The following is a 24,070-nucleotide window of genomic DNA, read 5'->3' on the forward strand; positions in this document are numbered from 1 at the left end:
CCTGGTATATGGCGAATTATTCATCTAGGAGTGAATGTTTTTAGTTCAGGAGACATTAAAATGATCAACCACGTCGAAAATACTCTCGTGAACTTTTTACACTTATGAAGTTCACTCACCTTTGGGTTGACATGTGTAAAACGGATTGAAATTCGAGAATTATACAGAAATTCACCTACTAGAAGGAAACAGGAACAATACATATAAGGACGCCTTCATTCGAGTCCAGTAATCGGTGTGGTGAAGTAATACACAATAGCGCCATCTGACAGGAAACGATAACCAACACAATTCACTTACTACAACTATCAGAATGAAGATGGCAGCATGTATCCATTTGTCCAAACTGGATAAGGAGGGAGGACGCTGGAAACGTTCGAACTCATGGCAGTAACCATTGCCCAGGACAGAGCCTTGGAGATCTAAATCATAAATGGATTGAGGCATCTGGCAGGTAAATAATAAACGAAATTAATTCAGATAAAACTCCCATTGACATGAAATCAACAATGTTACGATCTAAATTGAACTAGCAAACGACCACCACTCGAAATATTGACAGAAATACTAATTCGTCGTGAAAGAATAGATGCTGACCATGATTTTGGTCTCATTCGACTTCGTCAGAGGGTGTTTTGTCGTTTATTATTCACCTGCCAGATGAAGGAACTACAAAATTCATTGTACATTCAGTTTTAGTGAAATGCTGATTTTTTTTTTGAAATCATTCACAAATCTACTTATTACTTTTCCTAAGAACCTTCAAGTAACCATGTTACAAATTTCTTTTCAATAATTACAAAGCCATCGATGTTTTACCACCGAAAAATTGTTCTTTATTTTGAATTCGTTGGCCCCAAATGGAATCAGCACCCGCAGAAGAAAGCACTGTGGGCCCATCTGAAAATTCACAATAACGAAACCCATGCAGTTTGGGTCGAGTTATTATCTAGACCCAATCATTATGGCTAATTAATATCCTAGCGTTTTAGCCAGCCTCATAAAACTGGTCCCTTTTTCTCGAGGATCGATGAATATACATTTAAATATAAATTGTTGTTATTAGAAGCACCTATGTGTGTTTTTGAGCCGATGCCCGAGTGGGGATAATTAATACGGCTAAATTGTTATGTTGTTTGACCGGGGGCCCTCATTTACGATACTTTAAAACGCGCCTAATTATACTTCCACATAATTATTTAAATATCCACTACACGTTACAAAATATTTCAGATGGATTTAACATCGTTTTATTATGTTCATCTACTGAGGCGATGGTAATTAGGCGCTTCGTTCGCATCGGATCCACGAAGACGGCTAATGAAAAAATCACATAATTTCTCGGGGTACTGGGCTGGTTTCCAGGCAGCTAATTGATGGAGAAATGGGCGACTGCATGCGGCATCCAAAGCTGCCTTTTAGTAAAAAGTTCTTGTGGTTCTTACCCATTTGACAGGAATCTACAGATGCTACGAGCGGTCTAGCTGGCACATTTGTCTACCCGGCGATAGATGGCGTACCCGTCAGTTCCATGATCATGGGTCTAGATGTCCAACGATTCTCTACAAAACTTTAGATATTTCTACAATATGGTATTCTGATTCTGTTTTGCAAACTGAGATAGAGGACACATTTCATCCTGGTGATTTGGGTTGATATTTTGAGCTCAGGATACTACGGTTGAAATATTTCCTAATAGTAATAGTATACTCTGTATATGCAGATAAATATTGATCGAAATGTGTAAAAATAAAAAATCTTTTCGTCTATAGTAAGTCTGATGTAGAATCGATTAAAAAGTCCTTCAGTTGTGAAGATACAGCAATAATATACCTACTCTCTGCCGCTTGACTGCGATAGTTTTAATGGTATGTGACTGCCATTTTAGTTAACATCTGATAAGGTTGTGAGGCAACATTTCATAAAAAAGGGTTCAACTTGTTGGTCGTTTGACATATACGACGCTGCTCTTCACTTTTATATTTCTTGGGAATCAAGTTTGAATAATGAGACCGAACAGTGTTGTACTAGGAGACATAAAATTATATTTCTCTGTCGAATCCTACTCAAAAGATTCCTAAAGTCCTTATATTTCACTCCTTCATAAGATATTTCTGCTTCCTTGAAAATTAGACGTTTATCTCATACATCTTTCCATCCCCTTTTTCAGAACATAAATGCAAAAATTAGGATTGTAGTAGCACTGAAAAAAATTCATAGAAGCCCGAATTCACAGAGTTAGTTGTTTTCAAATATGATTTTGATGCTTTTGACCGAAATCGAGGAATGAATAGAAGAATTGCTGAGCAGTGTGTGTTAGTTAGACAAGTCATGTATCAATTGATTCCATATGAAGTGTCAAATGTCCTGTTATTGGTTTTCTGTGACAACACTCGCGTAATCATATTAATTTATCATTAACTGAATGAAATTTCTATAATAACCACCAAACTGTCTTTGAGAATTTGTTGGTGATGCCGATAGCTTTCCAAGGGGGCTAACCCGTCCCTGTCCATTTGTCATTTTTGTGTTATTGATGACCGCAAGCTCAACTGAATAGAGATCATATCGGAAGCCTTTTGTTTCGACAATCAATTATCTCTAAACTTGACTGCGGTATTTTAATTCAATTAGGGTATATTATGTGCCGCGTCCTCTTCGAATAGGCACTCTTAACGTTTAGTTATCCCAGATTGCATCATTTCGGTTATAAGCTACTGTCAACTCCTTCATGTCACCATTTGAACCGGTTCCAGCCTCGTTAGGGATGCAAATGTTACCCGTGCTTATCAACGATGAAATTTCGTCGTCAAAGTTGTTTAGCGATACCAGAGGACTGATAATGATACAGATGTTCAAATTAAAATGCTAATTTTATATGTCTGGATTTTGGAAGGTACCAGTTCTCATATAAGCCTGGGGTGGGCTCTGCTTCAAACGGTAAGCATAAAAATGATCAGATCAAGCTTCAATTGTTCCTTGGTTTTTATGTTGAATTTGAAACCTATGTAAACCGTGTTATTCATTAAATTCATAATTCTTATATTTTATATGCCTCAAGATAAAATCCAGAAATGTTGGAATATATGCTGCCATCTCTCAGTACCTACGAAAACTAAACTCTGTAGTAACTTTGATAATTTACAGATTTCTAGCGGCAGAACTGTAACCGACGACAGCGATCTATTTGAATTACAGGGCTACAGTGCGGACATCTATGAATATAATTGTTCACCACGCGGAATAATAACCTCAAACTTTAATTTGCGGGTCATTGAAATAATTTTAAAAATTTAAATAAACAAGTTTAATTGCGCAATATGTATGCACTGACATTATCATGTAGCACACCTTCTTTCTCTCCAATATATTCCTGAATTATGAAATAAGTTGTACCTATATGATACGAGTCATGTGAGGTTACCCCAGGTAGAGGTGTATTTATTTTCTTGTCCACTTTTATCTTTCCAACGATCCGAACAACACCTATTCTGGTTCTGTCCTTTTCTTAGATATACATTTCAACTGCGAACTTGTTGTTTACAAAATTACAAAGTTTACTACTTTTGGTTCCTTTATGCTTTAACAATCTCGAAATAAATATTAGAATTCGGTGTGTCGCGTCCTGATAAGTACGTATTTTCAGATTTGTATTACTCCGATTGTAAAAAAAAATGAATTCGAATTTGTTTTGCAATTCTTTTATCGGATGTTTGATAAGGAACCAATTGAAAAGTTTAAATTTAGTCAGTTCGCGGAAATTTAGTGTGAGTAAAGGAAAACCAATGCGTTATGTGCAATTTAGATACAAGACAGGTGGAGTTCAACACCTGGGGGCACAAATTGCACCAGAAGGCGACATTTTCGACCTGAGTGCTGTTGACTCCACGATTCCGAATTCTTTGGTCAAGTTTCTGAAAGGAGGTAGTGATGTTCAACAAAAAGCAAAAAGGTAAGGATAAAGCGTCATATTTTACAGGAAAATACGTAGGTATTATTTTTCCTTTCCGTTCGATTTTGCCAGTTATCACTAGATGCGTCCCGACAATTTTTTCAGAATTTACATATAGGTACTTTAGATATTTTTTACTGCACAAAACGATATATTTGCAGAACTGCTTCTTTTGATGAGTTTTGTTTTACGAAATAATTAAAATGGTGTAATTTTTTCGAATTGTCTCCTTCAATCATGATATTCATAACAGTCGTAAAAGTATCCTGAATCATTAATTTCTGCTAAATGCATTTTTTTGGTCTAATTCTTCAAACGAACTGCGCAGACTTGGTTATTGAAACACGGTACTCTCTACAGTTGGCTGTGGTTGAACCAACTTGAGACGATTTAAAGCTTTTCATATTTCAAGTACTTTGATGGAAGTTATTTTTTTAAATTTGACTGTAAACACCCTGAATTGGCCTTAATAATTAATATCGAGTAGATGTCGAAAGTTTAACTATATCGAATATGTAGGATCGCATGTTCAATTATCCTTCATTTTGGTCTGCGTGACAAAAAAAATTACACCAAAGCTATCCACTTTACTATATACCTACTTTGACGGCTGAGTAACTGCGAAATAATTCAGGATAATAGGAGGTCCACGAATTTGATTATTTATTACTATCTGAATACTCAGTGTATTGCGTGAGACCGAGATTTTTTAATGAAGTTGAATATTTTGGTATACCAAAATTGGTACTGGTTATTTGAGCTTAGAATAAAAATCCTTCAATTCATCGGTGATTTGAAGAGCCTATTTTTGGGCTAATCCATTTGGGTTTCAATCATGCCCTTCCTGAATTGTTAAAGTTTTATTAAAAAAACTTCTTTGCAGAATAATCGCGGACGGTAAATCGATTGTTCATTTGGAAGACGTCGTCTTATTGCCCCCAATAACCAACCCTGACAAAGTAGCATGTGTAGGTTTAAATTATAAAGGGCATTGTGATGAACAGAATAAACCATATCCAAAAGAGCCTATGATATTCAGCAAATTTTCTTCTGTTATCACTGGACCTTATGATAACATTGAATTACCAAAAATTTCTCAGGTACAGAGTTAACCATCAACTTTATTGATTCATTAAACTAATGTATTCTGATTGTTATTAATGCAGAAAGTTGATTGGGAAGTAGAATTGGCTATCATCATTGGAAAAAAAGGCAAAAACCTCAAACCAGACCAAGCACAAGACGTAATATTTGGATTCACTGTAGCACAAGATATAAGTGCAAGGGACTGGCAGAAAAGGAATAACGGGCAATTTTTACTTGGAAAAACAATGGATACATTTTGTCCCCTTGGACCAGCTGTTGTAACTAAGGACAAAGTTGATGTTAATAATTTAGCAATTAAATGTTGGGTGAATGGCGTTCTGAAGCAGAGTGGAAATACCAATGATTTAGTTTTCAAGACTGACTTTCTGGTTTCCCATTTATCTCAGTAAGAAATCATCCCATAATTAGAATATTTTAGGAATTTTACACTAATATTTATTTTATTGTAGATTTGTAACATTATACCCAGGTGATGTTATACTGACAGGTACACCAGGAGGAGTAGGGATGTATAGAAACCCACCAGAATACTTGACCAAAGGGGATGTGGTGGAAAGTGAAATAGAAGGTATTGGAAGACTGAAGAATACATGCATATAAATATCTTTTGTACTGTATTATATAACACATAAAAGTATAATGAGGAGCTATCTACTTTATCCAACACAACCTCAATTCCCTTGAGCTATCTTAATAGGGCATTCAAATCGTCAAAGTTAGTCTAGAATTGTGAAACTGAAACAACAGTATGGAGTAAATTCATTATTTAACTTTCAAAAGTACATTTCACGCTAATTTTGCTTTTCGGGGGGAAAATAAGGTCGTGGCTTCACTGATGTAATAGAAAATTCATCTCTCGTATGGTAAGGCTCGTAAGGATCATCTACATAATATTTCGGTTTACGCCAATAGCTTCCTACCATTTTATCGAGTAAATAGCTTTGTGTGGCGTTACAGAATACATGTTGCCTCAATCTTCTCTTTCTTGGCGGACTCTTTCTCCACAGACGTTTATGTCTTCCACATTTGGTACGGATCCAGCCTCCCCAGTCTAAGCGATAAAATCTTCGCAAAACAGCTTTCACAGACTTTCTCTTTCCTTTTCTGTAAGAGTATTTGGTTACTGTTCTAACAGGAGTAATATTGATTGCCAGTGCTTTAACAAGAGGATTTGAACAGAGAATTGGTTTATAGGTTGTAACATTTCCCACTAATGTGCTTGAAAAATTATGAGCAGTGGGTTTTAGACAAACTACATTTTTCGCCGGTGATAGTACTTTACTCGTAGCTGCTCGTAAAATACGACTTGTATTAAAAAATACTCTACTCAACATTTTCACTAAATGAAAATACTCCAAATAATTTTATAGGTTATGTTACTAATGACAAATGACAAAAATTTTCATCAGGCAGGTGGACCAATTTGACCAAAATCTTTGCCAACTTGGACAAATTGACACTAAAAACTAACCTTCAAATTTGAATTAAATGTAGGGAACAAATGAAATTTCATCAAAAAATAGTCTGTGACACGCAATTAATTAGCCTCTGAGCCTTTAATATTCCCATTTTAACATTTGCGAACTAAAACGTCAAAATCCCTCTTGATCTGCCAAAAAAGACGTAACCACCAACCAAAAATCCGATCATTAGGTTCATAAAGTTATGACTTCTGTAACATTACCCTCTTCCCCCAAAACAAGGTGAATTTATTCGTATCCCCTCATTTCATAGCCAAAATGTTTAAAATTATATCAAGAAAATTCAGTCCTCAGAAAATTCCAATTCTGGTGAGTACTCAAAGAAAAATTGGATTAACATGAGTGGAGGTGTTATGTCATCTCTTCAAATATGAATTCATTTGAATTTCCAATTAGAGATTGATATAAAACTTTCAGTTTTTTGACTTCATAAAGAATTTGTGGTATTCAATATTTTCATATAGTTTCCCATATTAATATAGTTTCTCATTTTCAGAAATTCAAGTGTGAACCCTCAAACAGGATATACACAAGATCTTACAGCAACAGTAATCGTGATTTATGTCCGCCACCAAAGAAAAAACAGAAACCAGCTACTGGAACACTTTATACCATAGGAGCCGTTGCTCTCATAGGTGGGGGTACATTAACATACGCAAAATATAATGATGAATTCAGGGATGCTCTGGTGTGTAGTGCACCATTTTTGGATGACGTCTTGAAAGTTATATATTTAGAAGAAGATTTGAGTGAAGCGATGGGTAAGGCATATCGGAGTATCAAGCAAGGTATAGGTAATGTAATATCTGGCAAAAAGGATAAGAATTCTGCTGAAATATCTGTGAAAGAGGAATTCAAAGGTTTGTAAATGACTCTTATCCAACTTGGGCATTCTTAAAAGTGGAACTTTCAGCTCCTCCAACAATATTGCCACGTTTGGAAGAAGGTAAAGTTCCAGATGATAACTTCCAAGAATTAAGGATTGAGAATCAAACTGACACTGGTGAAACTGAAGTCGAAATAGGTACGATTATATTTCAAAATTTTCCACATGCTTAAGAATTGCTCTACTCACATACAATGACCATTTTAGGTGGTGTAGTGAAACCAAAGGTAGAAGATTTACCAGAAACTGATACACGAAATTTACGTCAGTTGGAGCAAGATTTGACTGAAGCTTGTGCAGATGCTGTGAATTCATACAATAGAGCTTTGTACAACTTGAAAAAATTCAATCAAGAAGTTGAATGTCTGGTAGAAGAATCCATAGATAAAATAACTGTTGATACTTGGTCATCTATTAAGTCTAAATCCCGAGAAAAAGATAAATCATTGAAAGAAGCCCAGGAGAAAGCAGATGAAGCTATGGCTAAAGCAAATAAAATGGAAAAGTTAGTTCAAGAACCAGAATTCGAAGCTAGAGATGTCAGTAGGGAAATTCTCTTAACCAACATCAAACAAATCAAGAAAAACATCGAAGACTCTAAAAAGGAATTGTACAGAGAAACAAAGATGGGAAGTATAGCTTATAAATACTGGGAACAAGTTCAGAAGGCTAGACAGCATTTCAGTGAGGAATTGGAATCTTTGTTCCCTACAGTTGACCTGCAGAGTAGAGAATTGAAGATACATGGAGAAGATTTGGACTTATTCTTGATGCATGCATACTCTCATGTGCTGTACTACCAAAAAGAGTTGGCCAAGGCAGAAACTCTGGCTCAAGATAAGTTGCAGAGGGCAGTGGATGCTGCGCAAAAGGGAGGTGGGGAGGCACTCACAACGGCTCAGATTTGTGAGGCTTTGGAACAAGAGAAGAGAAAAATAACTTTGTGTTATCAAAAACAGGTGAGATTCTTTGAGAACTGAATTTTTATTTCCATGAAAGTAAGTTTTTCCACTTAACCTCTTCTGTCATTGTCAAATGCCAGCCAATCCTAATCTAAGAAATAGGTCATGTGACCAACCCATCAGAGGCTGCCAAATTAATGTCAAAATGTTTGTTGGATATTCCTGACTTAAAATGTTGTAGATGATATTGCTAATGTCAAAAGCAATTGACTTCTTGATTTTTTCAAGTGCTTGAAATTGAGAAAAGAATCCGAGTGCTATCTGAGGGAACAGTTGAAACGTCAATCCCAGGCATTTGCTGATCACTTAGAAGAAGCTTTGCGGCAGAAAGAAAAAGAAATCGATCGAAACTTAGCTAGAAAATTCGATGAGAAATTAGAAGAAGAGAAATGCAGGTTTAAGATGCAACTCGCTGCCATGATCGGAAGGCTCAGAGGTTTAGATCGTACCATGAAAAGTGAGTAATCATTTGCGTTATTTTCAGACTTTTCTGAATGTAGAACTGCAATGTAGGTGTTAATTCCATTTAGTGAAAATTGTTGAAAATATTTCTTTCGTTTCAAAGCCTCGGATGGAAAATCAGGTACATTGTTTTCTTGTATGTTACAACTTTGAAAGTTTTAAGGAATAATTGAATAATTAAAACAAATTTGTCTACTTTGAAACGGAACAATGTCCTGTTTGTCCTATATAAAGATTTCATTATAAGAGTAAACTGCAAAATAATCTTATCTGCTTGTCTCCAAACATTTTTCATGAATTTTTCAGTAAGAGAAATGGCTGATGAGGAAGCTAAGAAATCCCAAGTTTTGTGGGCGGCTTGTCAGGCTCTTCTGAGAGCGTTAAGATCGACCTGTCCCGGCTTACCTTGGCAAACCCAGCTTAGACCGCTTACACCTGAGTTGAATGCGGTAGAAAAATCAGCAGGTAAGCACCTTGATTCCAAGAGAGCACTTTCCTTAATTTGAAGATGCTCCTGCTTATTTTCAGCCGAACAAGACGAACTAGTCAAGGCAGTTCTGCAAGCCATTCCTTTCGAAGCAAGAGAAAGGGGTATTTTTCCCGAAGATGCTTTAAGAGAGCGTTTCCTCAAGGTAGAAAAAGTTTGTCGGATGGTAGCTTTGGTGCCAGCTGAAGGTGCTGCTTTGCCGATCTATATATTGTCCTATATCCAGTCGCTTCTCCTATTGAAAGCCCCTAGTCCAATACCCCAAGCAGAATTGAACAATGAGGAGACCGATTTTTCAGAGTTGTCAACTAACGATATCCTTCAGAGAGCTAGGTGAGTAATATCGATGTTTAGTGTAGTCGTTGCAAATCAGCATATTTAATTCTGGCAGATATTGGTTGGACAGAGGCAACTTTCTGCAAACTTTGAAGTATATGAATCTTCTAAAAGGTGCTTCGCGCAGTGTAGCTAGGCAATGGATGAACGAAGCTAGAATCCTTCTAGAAACTCAACAGGCTGCCAACACTTTGATGGCTCACGCTGCATCCAGTGGTCTGATGTATTTATAGATTGAGTGTATAAAATTTCAATTAAAAATTGGCAATTGGAATATTTCTTTGTGAATCGTAAGATCCTATTTACTATAATTTTTCATAGATTTACACTATCGATATTTTACATTTTACCATAAATTCTTGGTTTTTACTGTGCTTTTTTTTGTTGAATCAATTTTAGGAAATTTTTCTAACAATTATATTATTAAGAATTTTTCAAGACTGCTTATGGTAGTAGCAACAGTTGTGTAAATTTATCCAGTTAATAAATCAGTGAATTAAATATTTTTCTTTATAATTTAGGAAAGAATTCCCTAGCAATAATGTTCTTTTTTTAAGGCTGCTAAAAAGTGAGTACACATAATAAATACTTCGAAAAAATATTATTTCTTTTCAACCTTCTACAGCCCATAACATAACCATTTCATTTGGTAGGCTATGCATGACCTTATGGTGAGTTTTTGTGGTTATTTAGACCTAAGAAAGGAATGCTTGATTGGTTCCTCTCTTAAGCCTTAAGGCTGCATGAACCCACCGTGTTGTCAGATGGAGATCATAGACAAACTAGATGGAGATGAGATTCTTTCTGTCTTAGTTCTTTGGAAGCCTTCGATTATCTCCTGCTGAAGCCCTTTTTTCATCCACAAAACACGAATATTCATTTTTACCTCAGAACAATGATGAACAGGTAAATATGTTTTTGAATAATCAGCCAGTGCTAAAAACGACGTATCAGCTGTTTTTTGGACATCCCTGAATGTGACCTAACCTAAGCATGACATATTTGTCAATTAATCAGGCTGATTGTTTATTTTTTGTTTTTTTTTCACGTGGAATGAAAATAACGAAGGGGATAGTTAGTTCCTGAACCTGAATGTTCCAACACAAATTTAATTCTTACACCTTGGTTCCAGCACTGCTGAGTAAAATCAAATTCGTGCAATAATGGTTGATAACAATAGGGACTGGGATGATTATAATCGTCAGATAGCTGTACAAGGGCGTCAAATATTGGAAAGAACTGGAGAAAGCATTCAAAGATCAAATCAAATAGCTATTGAAACCGAAGCTATAGGCACAGAAGTGATATCAGAGCTAAATGACCAAAGAGAAGCTTTGCTTAGGACTAAAAGCAGACTTGAAAATGCAGATGAACAATTGGATAGTGCAAAAGCCATTCTTCGAAGGATGGGCAGGAATATCGTGTATAATAGACTGATATTGATTTTAATAATTATAATGGAAGTTGGTATACTCATTGGCATTTCATACATAAAGTTCATCAAGTGAGGCATTTGTTTCTTGTATTCTATCACATGATTCTGAGATTTTCAATTTATTCATATTCTTTAAAGTTTTACGTATCAACTTAATCCTGATTATATTTGTACCAAATAAACCGTAAAATAAATTTGCGCTAATGTAGCTTGCCTTGATGGCTTAAATTTGGAATTCCCAGGAGCAACCTTTGTTGTCTTGTTGTAGGACTAACTTTGTCGAATTCGCGCAGATTCCAATAAAATGTATCCTATGAAATATACTCCGGATGCAAAATTTTGAAATTTTATTCATCTAATAAAATTATTTCAATTTGAAATATTGAAATGATGAAATAGATTGACTAGCTGGCCACAGAGGGAAGATGATCAAATTCATGTGATCTGTGTTGTAGTTCTAAAAGCCCACCAACTGTCATCTGAACAAGGATTTTCTATGGAAATATGTTTGTTTACGTGTATTTGATACGAAAAATATAAAATTTTCTCGGTATAGATATGGAAAATGTTCATTTTACCACCGGCAAACGCTCCTTTTTGGGAGGGGCTTAGTTTTTGTTGTTAGTGCTATAAATTCAAGCAATATGGGTCTACAACAAGAGAGTTTATTGAAAAAGTATATAACAATTTTCGCTATTGTAAGCTCTTATTGGTAAGAATGAGTAATAATCATTTACAAATTGAGAGCTTAAAATAATGACTTCTAGGACGGTATCCATTTTCACCGTATTCGTGAATAAAGGTCTTCTTAGTGGAATTGAATTGGATGCTCCTATGTTCATAGCTTGTTATCAAACACTTGTAACTGCCCTAATATGTTATATTAAACAACTTCTCAACAAAAGGTGGCCAACAAAAGTTTCTTTCCCTGATACAGATGTGTGGAATATACAAACTATCTCTTCTGTAAGTTCCTTCGTTTAGTCATATTGATGATTATTGGCTTAAAGCAAATAATTTTCATTTATGTTCATTTTGCCCTCATATATTGAAACAGAAGCATTTTGTACCAACTGTTTCTTTATACCACAATATTTAATTTTAGGTTCTGCCTGTTTCATTTATGTTCACAATGATGATAGCCACCAATAATTTATGCCTTCAAAATGTTTCTCTTGCTTTCTACTATGTTGGTAGATCACTCACAACGATGTTCAATGTTGTATTTACCTTTTTGATATTGAATGAAAAAACTTCAACAAGGTGTTTAGTCTGCTGTGCTTTCATTATATTTGGTTTTTATTTAGGAGTCGATCAAGAACAATTGGCAGGTTTGTTTTTTAGTAAAATACTCTGTTAATGAAAGTATGAATACAGTTACTGTATTTCTAGGGAGTTTTTCTGTGAGTGGAACGATTTTTGGAGTTCTAGCTTCTCTGTCTTTATCATTATTTTCCATATTGACCAAAAAAGTGTTACCAAAGCTGAATAGTGATGTTTGGGTTCTATCATATTATAATAATATATATGCTACAATTCTCTTCATACCACTGATTGTATTTAATGGAGAATTGGGCACTATTCTTAATTTCGAGGGACTTTGGGATATCAGTTTCTGGTTTCCGATGACAATTGGTGGCCTATGTGGATTTTCTGTAGGATTTTTAACTTCATTACAAATTAAGGTGAGAAAATTGATAGGATTTCTTGTTAAGAAGTACCAGCTCCTGCTGACCTTGTGCTTGTTATGCAACCCATAACATTTTGAAATGGCTTTATTTTATCTCCTCCTTTTTTTAGTATACTTCAGCTTTAACCCATAATATTTCTGGAACTGCAAAAGCTTGTGCACAGACAGTTTTAGCCACATATTGGTACAAAGAAACCAAAACTTTTTTGTGGTGGACCTCAAATATAATAGTTTTATTGGCAAGCGCAGCATATGCTAGAATAAAACAACTGGATATGGAAGCAAAACAAGCATTGCCTTCTTATCAAAAAGTCTGAATGTGTGTTACCTTTTTCGAATTTCCATTGTGATATAGATGAATTCCTAAAATGACAATGTAGTAGTGATGAAGACAAAGTTTTTTATTTAAATAAGCAGAAAGTATATAAGTGAGTTCAAATTTCCTAGCTTTCTGGTTGTAGAAACCTCAGCTTTGTAAATAAAGACGAAATTACACCTGTAATTTTTTAATAATTATTGTTTTTTATTCAACTTATCACATGCTGGTACATTTTAAATATTGCAATTGTTCGGGACTATCGCGTTTTCGTCTCTTACTGACACAGAAAACGTATGAAACTATGTATAATAGTATGAAAATTAACGGAATCAACAATAAACACGTGTAAGATTCGAAATTATAACTGTGTTGCCTCTGAAAATCAACAATTATAGTAACATTTTTATGATCCTTTCCATCAGATGAAAGGGCAGAACATACATAGGTACCCCCATCCCACACGTGGGTGTTGAAAATATGCAATTTACTAACATATAAATTTTCCCAATTGTAAGTGCTATCACTTGTATTGTTAATGAGACACAGACAGTTGAAGTTCCCCTCGATTTCTATTTCATAAGCGGCAAAATCTAGTTCGCACAAATTTGTCCAGCACACTTTGAACCACAAAATTTTCGGTGGTGTCCTACTGGAAACACTGCAGTTTATGGTTAGATGACCGTTGAGGCGGACCACTTTTTGATTCGGTATCACCGACATCACTCTTGGTGGGGGCCATTCGAAAGTCACTGCATCTTAAGAAAAAAAGTTTTAACAAAAAAAAATAGTATTTGTTTTTCTCTAGCGTTTGTGTTTTTTTTTACAAAATTTCTTTATTTACTCACCTATTTCTAAAATGAAAATTTTGCGTATTATATTTCCCGATATACACCTATAAATTCCAACATCATCCAGACTTGTATTTTCAATTTTAAGCATCCTATTTCCATTGTAGTGATGGAGCAATTTCCAAGGGATACCTTGATTTGTGTTTAAATCTCCTTCCCCAGCGGTTTCGCAGTTCATGCCTTTATAATTCATCCCACAGGACTGGAAAAAATTATACTGTATTATGTAGCCAGAAAAAATTTAGGTTGATACTCCGAAACAGCGAATACATAAAACAAAATAGAAGATCATCTTAGCTTTTCATGTTTTTCGTTACTTTGTTACCACATTAGGCCGTTTTACCTTGAATTGCCAAGTGACATCGCTTTTGGCTTTATTACAACTCAAAGAAATTGATGAGCCAGATTTTATTCTGTATCTCTTCGTTCTTGGTAACAGAGTTACAGAGTCCAGAGATTCTGAAAGAATAAAAAATAAATAGATATAAGTTTATTCAACATGTACAATTTTTTTTTTGACGACAAGAATGTAGTAGTCTTTATTAGGTGATCTACTCTACTGTCTATGATTTGATCATTCTACTCCCTTGTGATGAATAAAGGTCTGCCAGTGTTAAGAATGGGGTAATTTGATTAAGAAGATTTAAAGAACTGATCTCATACATTTGAAGATTTTCTGCCTACCAGTTTCAGCAGGAATTGAGTGATGTTGCGGCAAGTGAATCAGCAGGAGAAAACTGACGATCCTCAGAACAATACACATTTCACATGAGCACTTCGCATGCACTATTCAACTGCCGAATTACACCCGCTAGGTACCAACAAGAATTGTATGGGGCCAATTTATTTTGAATTAAAAGTCTGCTGCACATCAGCCAATCCAAACATTTAGAGAAAACGTCACAACAGCGAATATTTTGGGTGGAATCCGAGATCTTACCGAATGTTTATGTTCTTAGCAGTTCAACCCGATTATAATTAGACAAAACAATTGTTCATCGATCGCGAAACGCGTAGAAAATTCCTCGGAGGATCTATCCGCGGTTTACCTATGAATAGTGCTAATTGTTGTCAACTAGCACCTTCAGATACTACAATAATCTAATCTTCCCAATATTTGCTCGACCGTTACTTGCCTGGGCAAATATAGAACGGGTATTGGAATAAATATTTTGGATTTATTTTCTGGCGAATTTATTACTTGCGGTAAACATAATAAAATACTACCGTATATTGTCGTTCCGTACACCTCGTTATCAGATAGAAAAGGGGGAATCGATTTACGTTTTATCGACTTATCTGATTATTAGGAATTGGACCATTATTATTCAGCCCAGCTCTTCACAGCGACTCTTGGCTGCGGGGAGTCAACTTTCAGTTTTCGAAAGGCGTGAGCGAAAATATTGAAGCGGGTTATCTCTAGTGGATTTTACTCATTCACGATCTCAACCGGCTAGTCATCGTGCTCGGCGAGCTCCACACAACATAGTTGTACTGTGTCACACAAATCCGCTGCCAATGATGAATGAGCCCACACTAGAAACATTGGCATGCTACGGCCGACCTTTCACTATTCTGTAGATACGTCCATGGCCAATATCCTTTGGAGCTAACCTCCTGTCAGAAGAACTCACTGAACTGCTGAATCTAACCGGTATACAGCCGAGCTTCGGACGTCTAGAACAGCTTAATACGACCTAGAGCACCCAGATTTTGCAACTCTCTGCCTCCGGACTCTGAAACCTGCCAGATTGAGGCCTAATCCGCGTAGCTCGTGTTAGTACAAATAAAAGTTAGGATCTGCCTCGAAAATTACAAGTCCTTATTTTTTTCTATCATCGTTATCTATGTCGGGATATTGAAATTAACCACTACTTTTTTATCGAAGAATCCAACCCAATCATTTGAGACCATTCTGAGCTCAAAATTATTCATAAACGACCATCAAATCATTTATTCAAGGATGGGCAGTTTCTTAGGTTAGGATGGATGTGACAATTGTAATTCAGAAATAAAACATAGCTTAACAATTTACTCTTTATTCATCGAGAATAATTTGAATTTTTCTTGAATTTCCTGATGATGCGTATAAATATAAATATGTACAAGAGAATTCAAATGCAAGCATTAGTTTCATCAGGATCAACTCCATCCTTATCCACTGTATCGAAATCTACCTCGCGAACTGTCTGCTATCGTTCCTATTTTTATTTTTTTGCGGTTGTCTGTACGTGAATTTTTTGTCTTCGAATGTGTTCAGTTTCTTATATGCTCCAAATCCACCGCCTCCTCTTCTTTTTTCTGGTCTGTGGCCTTTAACATCTGCAGAAAACATTTGGTTGAAACGATTATTGTTGCAAACTAAATTTATATGGAGAGGAAATTGAATGGGATAACTCACTTAAATCCACAGCTGGAGGTGTTGTGAATCCAAAAGATTTTCCAACTTGCATCAGATCCAAAGTGTTCACATCAAAAATGGTCTTGAGCTGATGGGAGTCATACGCTCTTACATATGACTTGAAGGCTTCTTTCGCAGACATATGCAGGAAATAATTTTTACTTATCAAAGCCTCCAACTGAAAACGAAAATATATTTAATCACACAACTTTAGCTTTTTGGGACAAAAACACTATTCTATGGGTCCTGCTCATGTCTGTGATTGGTTCTAACCTCAGTTTTGTCAAACTAACATGGATTCGTTTACGTAAATGTCAAAAAGCTAAATTTTCCCTCTTCAATGTAAGTGGACTTACCTGTAATTGAATATTTGAAACCTTGTTCCAAACGAACTCGTATTCGTTGAGGGGCACTTTGGCTTGTTTCAAATACCAAAGGAATCCCAGCTCCTCAGGCCTCAATATCAAGAGGGCATGACCCTTGCTACCTTCACCTCTGGCTGTTCGCCCCACACGATGAATATACTCCTTAGGATCGTCTGGAGGATCATATTGTACGATCCAGTCAACGGCCGGTATATCCAGACCTCTAGCCGCTACATCTGTGCACAGAAGTATACCAGATTCTGCATTGCAAAAATCAAAGAATGTTGTTGACCTCTTCATTTGCTTCTGTTTTCCCTGCGAACAAAAAGGTGGAGATAAAATTAAAAAAATTAATGATGTTGAAATTCAACTTACATGTATACACATCACTGGCAGGTCAATATAATTAAATAGCTCGTGGTGGTATTTGACAGACATACAAGAACTGAAAAATACCATCACCTTCTTCTTACGGTTCCTTTTCAAAAACGTGAAAAGAACAAGTAATCTTTTTTCTGAAGGACACACTACATAACCTTGTTCTAAGCCTGTTACAGTAGCTGTGTCTTTGTTATCGTCTACACCCACATATACAGGCTCCTTCTTCAGTGCCAACCTTGCCAAAGACTCAGTTTTTTTAGTCTGGGTAGCACTGAACAGCATTGTTTGACGATTTTCTATAAATGAGAAAAGTTATTCATTATTGCCTTCACCTATTGATATGAATATACTTACTGGGAATGAGCTTGAGAATCGTATTCATATCCTCTTCAAACCCGATATCCAGAATCCTATCAGCTTCATCAATAATCAAGCAATTTAAATTCCTATATAAGAAGTCAGGAGTGTTCTGCATGTGATCCAACAATCTGCCAGGTGTTGCAACAAGTATGTTGATACCTTTGGATAGTTTTTGAGCTTCCATTGTCCTGTTTGCTCCACCCATAACCAGACCATAGGTTAAAGAATGGTATTTCAATAGCTCTTTCAGTACACCAAACGTTTGCATTGACAATTCCCTGGTTGGAGAAATAATAACTACCACAGTACCTAGAAAAAAAGAGCGTAATTTCTTTCCGAAACACTAGAATTCCAAAACAAAAGAAACAGGGTGAAAATATTCCATTCTTCACTTACCATGTCTTGGCGAAACTTTCATTTTAAAAATCATTTCTATAGCAGGAATAAGGAAAGCCAAAGTTTTCCCAGATCCTGTTTTCGCTGCCCCAAGCAAATCTTTACCCTCTAACAAAGGAGGTATACTTTTAGCTTGAATCTCTGTCATTTTTGTGAAACCCATGTCAGAGATTGCCTTTTTAGTATCTTCACAAATATCAAGTGAATCGAAGTTGGTTTCATAAGTGATTGGAACTGAAAGAAAAATACATTGGTTACTAAATACAACTGAGAGAATTATTTTACTTACTGTTATAATTTATTTCTTCCTTTGCATCTGTGTTAGATTCTCCACCTTCTATTATGGTTGAATCTGTGTCACCAGAAGATTTATTAATCTCTGAAAAATATATTGATAATGTGCTACAATTACCCAAGATTATAGACAACTTACTCTTTTTAGGTACTTCTTCATTGTTTTCTTTTGATATCTCTTCACTTCCACAACCATTTGTTATTTTCCTTTTCTCTATAAAAAATCAGGTAATGATAATATTAACTAAACTTATGCCTTTAACTACTTACTCTTCTTAGGCTGTTTAACTTCTGATTTTTCTTCTACATTTTTCTCAATGATGTCCTCTTTTCTCTTTTTTATTCCATTTGATTTCGGTTGGTCTGACAACAAATTGCTTGAGTATAGATATGTTTATAGAAATAAAATATACTACTTACCTTTTTTTTTCTCAGCATCTTGAATCATTTTCAACTTGCGCTTCTTGCTTTTTTTAATTTCTGAATTAGCCATGATTTCTCCCAAAATAAATACGCAACTTTTCAAAATTCCAATCACACGTGTTGACCAGATAACAGGCGACGTTTGTCTATGGTTGTGATGAAAAAATTTATAGGTTAATTTTGAGTTTTGACACATAGAAACTTAAAATTTCTCTTTTTCTTGAAGAATTCTTTTTCTTCTATCTTTTGATATGTGTTTGGCTGGCGCCATCTACGTAATTTTTGTTGGATTGAAAAATGGAATCTGTGTTCGAAAGAGAAATCTGTAGCGCCCGGCTGGCGCTATCTACACAATTTTTGTCGAATTGAAAGATGCTCGAAACATGGAAACTGTAGTTCGATAGCGAAATCTGTAGTACCTGACTGGCGCCATCTATACAATTTTCGGCAAATTGAAACATGTTCGAGATATAGAAACTGTAGTTCGAAAGAGAAATCTGTAGCGCGGTTTCAGACTTCTAATATAATGCTATCTATTGGACGATATTATGACTAAGCCACTATAATCAGATTTTTGCGCGCGGTCTGTATTGGATTTCCTACTATCATTTTGACATACCAAAATTACACAAACAATGGCTCTCGAACAGATGAAGGAGCTATTGATTTGAAGTCCAACGAAGTTGCTTGTGTTTTCGAAAATGTGATAAGTGTTGTGAAATTGTTGAAAAATGTGGATAGCTACGAAAACAAAAAAATACGGCGTTGGTAAGTCATTTCAGTTGTTATGTCATACAAATTATAGCAAAAACAAATTGTTGTCTGACGTTTTGTAAATAGCAATTTATACCGATTTCCACTGTGATTTCCCTCACAAAAAAGTATTGTTTTATTCTGTCATTATCATGGAAAATTGTTATTTTTATATTGCGTTAAATTTTTGTATTTCATACCTTGTTTTTGTGTTAATTTCTTTATCGACAATTAAGGTTATTTTATACAAATAGATGATAATATGAAGGTAACTTGGTCGATTTCGATTAATAATTTCTGTTTTATTTGCAAAGTGAATTATCTTAGTTTATGTTGCGCGATATATTCTATCTATCGTTGCATAAAACAACGTTGAAGTTGAAAGCGGTCTCGGGCAATTTAAAACATCTTCGAACTGTCGGGATTTGATAGGCCCTACAGACTTGACTTCCGGTCTCAAGAGCTGCACAGCATCATAAGTACAGTTTTTAAATATTATTTCCTCCGCAATCATGACTGGAATTTTTAATTGTTGTGCACAGGCAGATTCGAATTATGTTCTCCATCAAATGATTCAGGATCATTCATGTTCTACAGTACTTTGATTCGGCGGTTTTCTCCTTAAACCAAAAATATGCAGGAATAAAGAATTAACCATTCACCTATTTGAATCACCAAAAAAAAAGTAATATAATATGAATGATTTCAGATACTTGCCTTACATTTCCTGTTTTTTTGTCGGGTTTGTAAGTGATACTTTTTCCTTCAGCTCGTTACTAGATAATAGAAAAGCTATCTTGAAACATTAGTAATTCTACAGTAGATTAGAGCGGACGATGAATGAAGTTGGCTAGTCGTCATTTCTAGGCATTTCACGAATCATTCGGTTTTGGACACAAATTGAGATGACCACTCGGATGACCACCAATAAATATGATTTTTTGTTAGGAGTCCATCAGAAATAGATGGTCAATTTTCTCCGACAATATAAAGCTCTCTGGAGTTATACGAATTGAATTAATAAAATTGCCAGAACGATCCTTATCTTTAAGAAGTTTTGTCCTGAGTGTTACAGGATAAATAATGGTCGTAAAAACGTGTATCTTTGCACAATCTCCAAGAGAACTGAGGTCAACAGATATATTCAGCCCTTTCAATGTGCCACACTATAGATATGAAAATAATTCTCATGGAATTTCTACAGAAAGACCTATATTTAACTGTTTTGCTATTCCCTTTCAAAACCTGGGTTCCTCTTGCATCTTAACATAAGGCTCCGTTAATTTGCTATTCAGGATTTGGTCATGCACAGAGCATCCATTTTTTCAGCATAACCAAGGACCAAAAGCAATTGTTCCTTCTTCACTGGCTCATTAATAAGTTCAATGAATCCTACCACAAGATTTTTCACGTGCTGAATAATAATTTTATGGAGGAGATTCCTTTACGTACATAGCAGCTTCGTTAAAGCAACTTCGATAGTCTCGATTTTCTTCTTCAGTATAATATTAACGAGGCATAACGCATACCTGGCATTTCCGATTTTACTACTTTTAATTTTCGAGGAATGCTTTGGTCGATTTACGATCCCCAATGGAAATTCATCAGTAAACTTTTGGCCTATAGGAATGCCAATAAAATTCGTTCGATTATACATATTCACTCCAACCAACAGTTTATCATTTTATTATATAGAAACTGGTATCTTTAGGTATGATTCTGAGGAATATCAATTTTATTCGAGTAATCTGCTGTTGATGCTGCGACGTGGAGAAACGAAGATCTTATTATTATTTAGAATCGTTTTTCTGTCTCTCTGTTGTCTTTTACTAATTTAGTCCTTGAGGTTAACTTCTGTGATGACCATTGTATGACGAATAAGTGAAAAATATTTCGTTATTCCTGTCCTGCCTTTTTATATTGTTCTTCAAGTCAATATGGGAAGAAGAAATCGACCAATCGTTTGTTTCCACAGCTTTAATCAGTTTCATTACCCAGATTAGAGCATTCCAAATGTTAGACCGACGTTATTGTTGTTTTCAACAAAATACCCGCTTAGGAATGTCTGCGAAAACGTTTTAAATGGTTCACCTATTGAAACAAAACGTCGTTCTGGTGATTCATTGAAATCGGTTCAAATACCTAATAAGTAATGCTAATCTCAGCAAATTACTGCCGGTTTTTCTGGTGTGCTGCAACGAAATGGATCTCCATTTGCTACCGGTTTTCATGCCTTATCTTTGCTTACCATTTCCAATCTGCCATGTCCGAAAATGCTTCGATAATGGTTGTTGAAGAGGCACGTTGTTCATTCTTAATCAGATCAGATTCTATATTGGTGATATTTCAAATATATCCATCCAATCATGAATAATACACGCCCAAGAATTAGAGAAATTGTATAATGCAAATGTTAATTATTCCTAGAACAGCACAACCTGAAAATATATTCGAATATAAGGGGGTCCTACAAAACCACGGGAATTCATTTTTTCAAGTCCCTATGGCATTTTTTCTCTTTCTCAGGGACATCCTGTATTTTTCTGTATATTCCTCACAATTTTTCGTTCAACAGTTTCTGAAATATTTATGATTTCGATAAATAGCTCACACTAGCAAAGACTTACAGCAAAAAATCCCAACATGCAGATTTTCTGTACAAAATTGTGACTAGTTCTCTATAAACGTTCAAAAGATGGCGACCCCTCCCGATTTCATTTCAGTGCTTTCCTCATTTTTTTTTTACTATGACCTCATCTTCGATAAAATCGTAAAGGCAAAATATCCCAATTATCTGATATTTCGCGAACAAAGTTCACGTCACTGTTAGAACCGTAGTTTCCCCTTTTTAATCGGTTATCACTTCTATCCAAGGCTTGTATGCATCATCTATCCTCCAATTCGTTGGGAATTTGGATCTGAATTATGTTGATTTTCGCATTAGAAACGTTAAACTGGGTTTCGCTTTTCGTTCGTCTAATCTCTGACAATGATAAGGTCATTTCAAGCCTGATTTACCTGTGTGAGACTAATATCGATACATTCGATAATAATATCTTATAAATAATAAAAATTTGCTGAAGGTGAACTTTTCTCACAGTTTCTCTGTCGTCATTTACAAATTTCAATGATTTGGTCTGAATTTCCTAGAGCTACTAGGAGGTCTAATGTAATCTTTAAAACAGATGGCAAAAATATCCTGACACTTAGCAAATGACCAAACACATCTTGTGAGGAATTATGGATGTTCAAAGAAGGCATGCCAGTGAGCAGTAAATCTTTCAGGTAGTAAGTCATCAAACAATGAAATTCACACCCTCTGGGTGGGAAATTTTCACCACCCGAAAATGGCGTAATTTCTCTAAGAATTGAGGTATTCTATAACTGCCCTGCAAAGGGCGAAGTTTCTTCTCCTATTGGTTGATTTATAATGATCATTGCTGATGCTTCTTTTTTTTTTCGTGCTCACATTTCAAAGTAGTTGTGGCGATTTACGTGGTTCAAAACCACAATAACAATACAAATAAATATCTTATAGTTCAAGTTAAGGAAGCTCATTTTTTTAAATTAATTGTCCTGATTCTCATAGATTTGCTGCTAACTGCAATACTTCTATTTTCGTTTCTATCATAATATGAGAGCTAGAATGTGAAATAAAGACAAACACTCTTGATTATTCACCTGGTTCTATCTGAATACTAAGGATGTATCATAAACAACAATAATAACATAATGAAATGATTATAATTGGATTATAGGAGCGCCCTCATGAATTATTTGCACAGGGAAAAAATAATTTAGCTAATGAACACAACTCATGGGGTTGATTTCAAAGTATATATGATATTACTTCATTTATAATGAACCTGAGGAATCCAGATTTAAAAAAATACTCTCCTAATCGGAGAGCCTAAATATTGAATGAAAAACGAACAATTTTGCACCACTATTTCTTTTTTTTTCAGCGATATATAACTGGAAAGGCGAAACACGTCTTGGCCTGTCCCTGGAAATAGGGGAAACTGTACAAATCCTTGAGGAATATCCAGGCTGGTACAGAGGGTTCTCAACTAAAAACAGATCGGTCAAAGGCATATTTCCACAGTCGTACATCCACTTGAAACCTTGCAAAGTCGATAACGAAGGTCTCTTTGAAAGCGTTGTACCTATCGAGGATCCTGTAATCAGGGAAGTCACCCTAGTTCTTAGAGAATGGGGCGATATATGGAAAAAACTGTTTGTGGTAAGTGATGTCTCTTATTCGAATTCAGAGACTACATTTTAAATTCGCCGAATTGTCCACTTTCAGAACAAAGAGAACTACAAGTTCGAAACTGTTGGGAAGGTTATGAGGGACTTGTTAGAATGGCGGAGGCAACTGGTATCTGGCACTCTTACCCACGATCAAACGAACGAGCTGAAACTGAAGATAATTGGAAAAATCGACTGGGGAAATCGGTAAGTTTGAATTACATGCTAGTCTCAGGAATTTTCTAAACAATGAATGGTGAGGATTCAGCAACTTTGTCAGATGATCAATTTGGAGAATGCGCTACATGAGTTCACGCTAATTTTAATGACATATGAAAATTCGAAATAGCTCGTTTTTTCTTCAGATTATTACATTTTCATTGCAAAATATTGGAATATGGGCATTTCATTTCACTTTTCGAAAAAATTCGCTTTTTGATTTGGATAATGGATACAAACTATTAGGATCACTTCAATATGT

General features: G+C 35.4%; 8 protein-coding genes across 9 annotated transcripts in view; 5 read left to right on the forward strand and 3 right to left on the reverse strand.

Moving 5' to 3' along the window:
• The first annotated feature begins 3,478 nt into the window (after nucleotides 1-3,478).
• Nucleotides 3,479-5,705, forward strand: LOC123312884 (fumarylacetoacetate hydrolase domain-containing protein 2A-like). Its single transcript, XM_044897450.1, has 4 exons — nucleotides 3,479-3,952; nucleotides 4,836-5,052; nucleotides 5,119-5,444; nucleotides 5,509-5,705. Exons 1-4 carry the CDS (start codon nucleotides 3,675-3,677, stop codon nucleotides 5,657-5,659), a joined length of 972 nt encoding a protein of 323 aa, XP_044753385.1. The 5' UTR covers nucleotides 3,479-3,674; the 3' UTR covers nucleotides 5,660-5,705.
• LOC123312885 (39S ribosomal protein L35, mitochondrial) lies at nucleotides 5,657-6,458 on the reverse strand. Its single transcript, XM_044897451.1, has one exon. It carries the CDS (start codon nucleotides 6,391-6,393, stop codon nucleotides 5,851-5,853), a length of 543 nt encoding a protein of 180 aa, XP_044753386.1. The 5' UTR covers nucleotides 6,394-6,458; the 3' UTR covers nucleotides 5,657-5,850.
• Nucleotides 6,459-6,556: 98 nt separating this feature from the next.
• On the forward strand, nucleotides 6,557-10,265 carry LOC123312883 (MICOS complex subunit Mic60). Its single transcript, XM_044897448.1, has 8 exons — nucleotides 6,557-6,849; nucleotides 7,037-7,400; nucleotides 7,454-7,564; nucleotides 7,634-8,385; nucleotides 8,617-8,845; nucleotides 9,157-9,315; nucleotides 9,379-9,670; nucleotides 9,729-10,265. Exons 1-8 carry the CDS (start codon nucleotides 6,799-6,801, stop codon nucleotides 9,904-9,906), a joined length of 2,136 nt encoding a protein of 711 aa, XP_044753383.1. The 5' UTR covers nucleotides 6,557-6,798; the 3' UTR covers nucleotides 9,907-10,265.
• Nucleotides 10,266-10,653: 388 nt separating this feature from the next.
• On the forward strand, nucleotides 10,654-11,316 carry LOC123313184 (vesicle transport through interaction with t-SNAREs homolog 1B). The gene has a single exon (XM_044897934.1). It carries the CDS (start codon nucleotides 10,837-10,839, stop codon nucleotides 11,179-11,181), a length of 345 nt encoding a protein of 114 aa, XP_044753869.1. The 5' UTR covers nucleotides 10,654-10,836; the 3' UTR covers nucleotides 11,182-11,316.
• A 273-nt stretch (nucleotides 11,317-11,589) lies between these two features.
• Nucleotides 11,590-13,314, forward strand: LOC123313182 (GDP-fucose transporter 1). The gene is made up of 5 exons (XM_044897932.1): nucleotides 11,590-11,820; nucleotides 11,876-12,074; nucleotides 12,214-12,439; nucleotides 12,501-12,793; nucleotides 12,909-13,314. The coding sequence occupies exons 1-5, from the start codon at nucleotides 11,753-11,755 to the stop codon at nucleotides 13,113-13,115; spliced, it is 993 nt and encodes a 330-aa protein (XP_044753867.1). The 5' UTR covers nucleotides 11,590-11,752; the 3' UTR covers nucleotides 13,116-13,314.
• LOC123313183 lies at nucleotides 13,289-15,202 on the reverse strand. The gene is made up of 4 exons (XM_044897933.1): nucleotides 14,650-15,202; nucleotides 14,309-14,424; nucleotides 13,963-14,167; nucleotides 13,289-13,872 (listed from the first exon to the last, which is right to left on the reverse strand). The coding sequence occupies exons 1-4, from the start codon at nucleotides 14,726-14,728 to the stop codon at nucleotides 13,334-13,336; spliced, it is 939 nt and encodes a 312-aa protein (XP_044753868.1). The 5' UTR covers nucleotides 14,729-15,202; the 3' UTR covers nucleotides 13,289-13,333.
• A 786-nt stretch (nucleotides 15,203-15,988) lies between these two features.
• LOC123313181 (ATP-dependent RNA helicase HAS1) lies at nucleotides 15,989-18,727 on the reverse strand. Its single transcript, XM_044897931.1, has 10 exons — nucleotides 18,583-18,727; nucleotides 18,433-18,525; nucleotides 18,302-18,376; nucleotides 18,158-18,247; nucleotides 17,869-18,102; nucleotides 17,467-17,781; nucleotides 17,107-17,408; nucleotides 16,723-17,046; nucleotides 16,367-16,544; nucleotides 15,989-16,287 (listed from the first exon to the last, which is right to left on the reverse strand). Exons 1-10 carry the CDS (start codon nucleotides 18,653-18,655, stop codon nucleotides 16,139-16,141), a joined length of 1,833 nt encoding a protein of 610 aa, XP_044753866.1. The 5' UTR covers nucleotides 18,656-18,727; the 3' UTR covers nucleotides 15,989-16,138.
• A 468-nt stretch (nucleotides 18,728-19,195) lies between these two features.
• The window catches only part of LOC123314309 (dedicator of cytokinesis protein 3), a 34,845-nt gene continuing 29,970 nt past the window's right edge, over nucleotides 19,196-24,070 (forward strand). For both annotated transcript variants that reach the window (XM_044899493.1, XM_044899494.1), the window contains exons 1-3: nucleotides 19,196-19,353; nucleotides 23,304-23,581; nucleotides 23,648-23,796. In XM_044899493.1, the coding sequence (XP_044755428.1) occupies nucleotides 19,317-19,353; nucleotides 23,304-23,581; nucleotides 23,648-23,796 (464 nt within the window). In that variant the 5' untranslated portion in view covers nucleotides 19,196-19,316. The remainder of the gene's footprint in view (nucleotides 19,354-23,303; nucleotides 23,582-23,647; nucleotides 23,797-24,070) is intronic.

This window comes from Coccinella septempunctata, chromosome 5, assembly GCF_907165205.1.
Source record: "Coccinella septempunctata chromosome 5, icCocSept1.1, whole genome shotgun sequence".
Lineage (NCBI taxonomy): Eukaryota > Metazoa > Arthropoda > Insecta > Coleoptera > Coccinellidae > Coccinella > Coccinella septempunctata.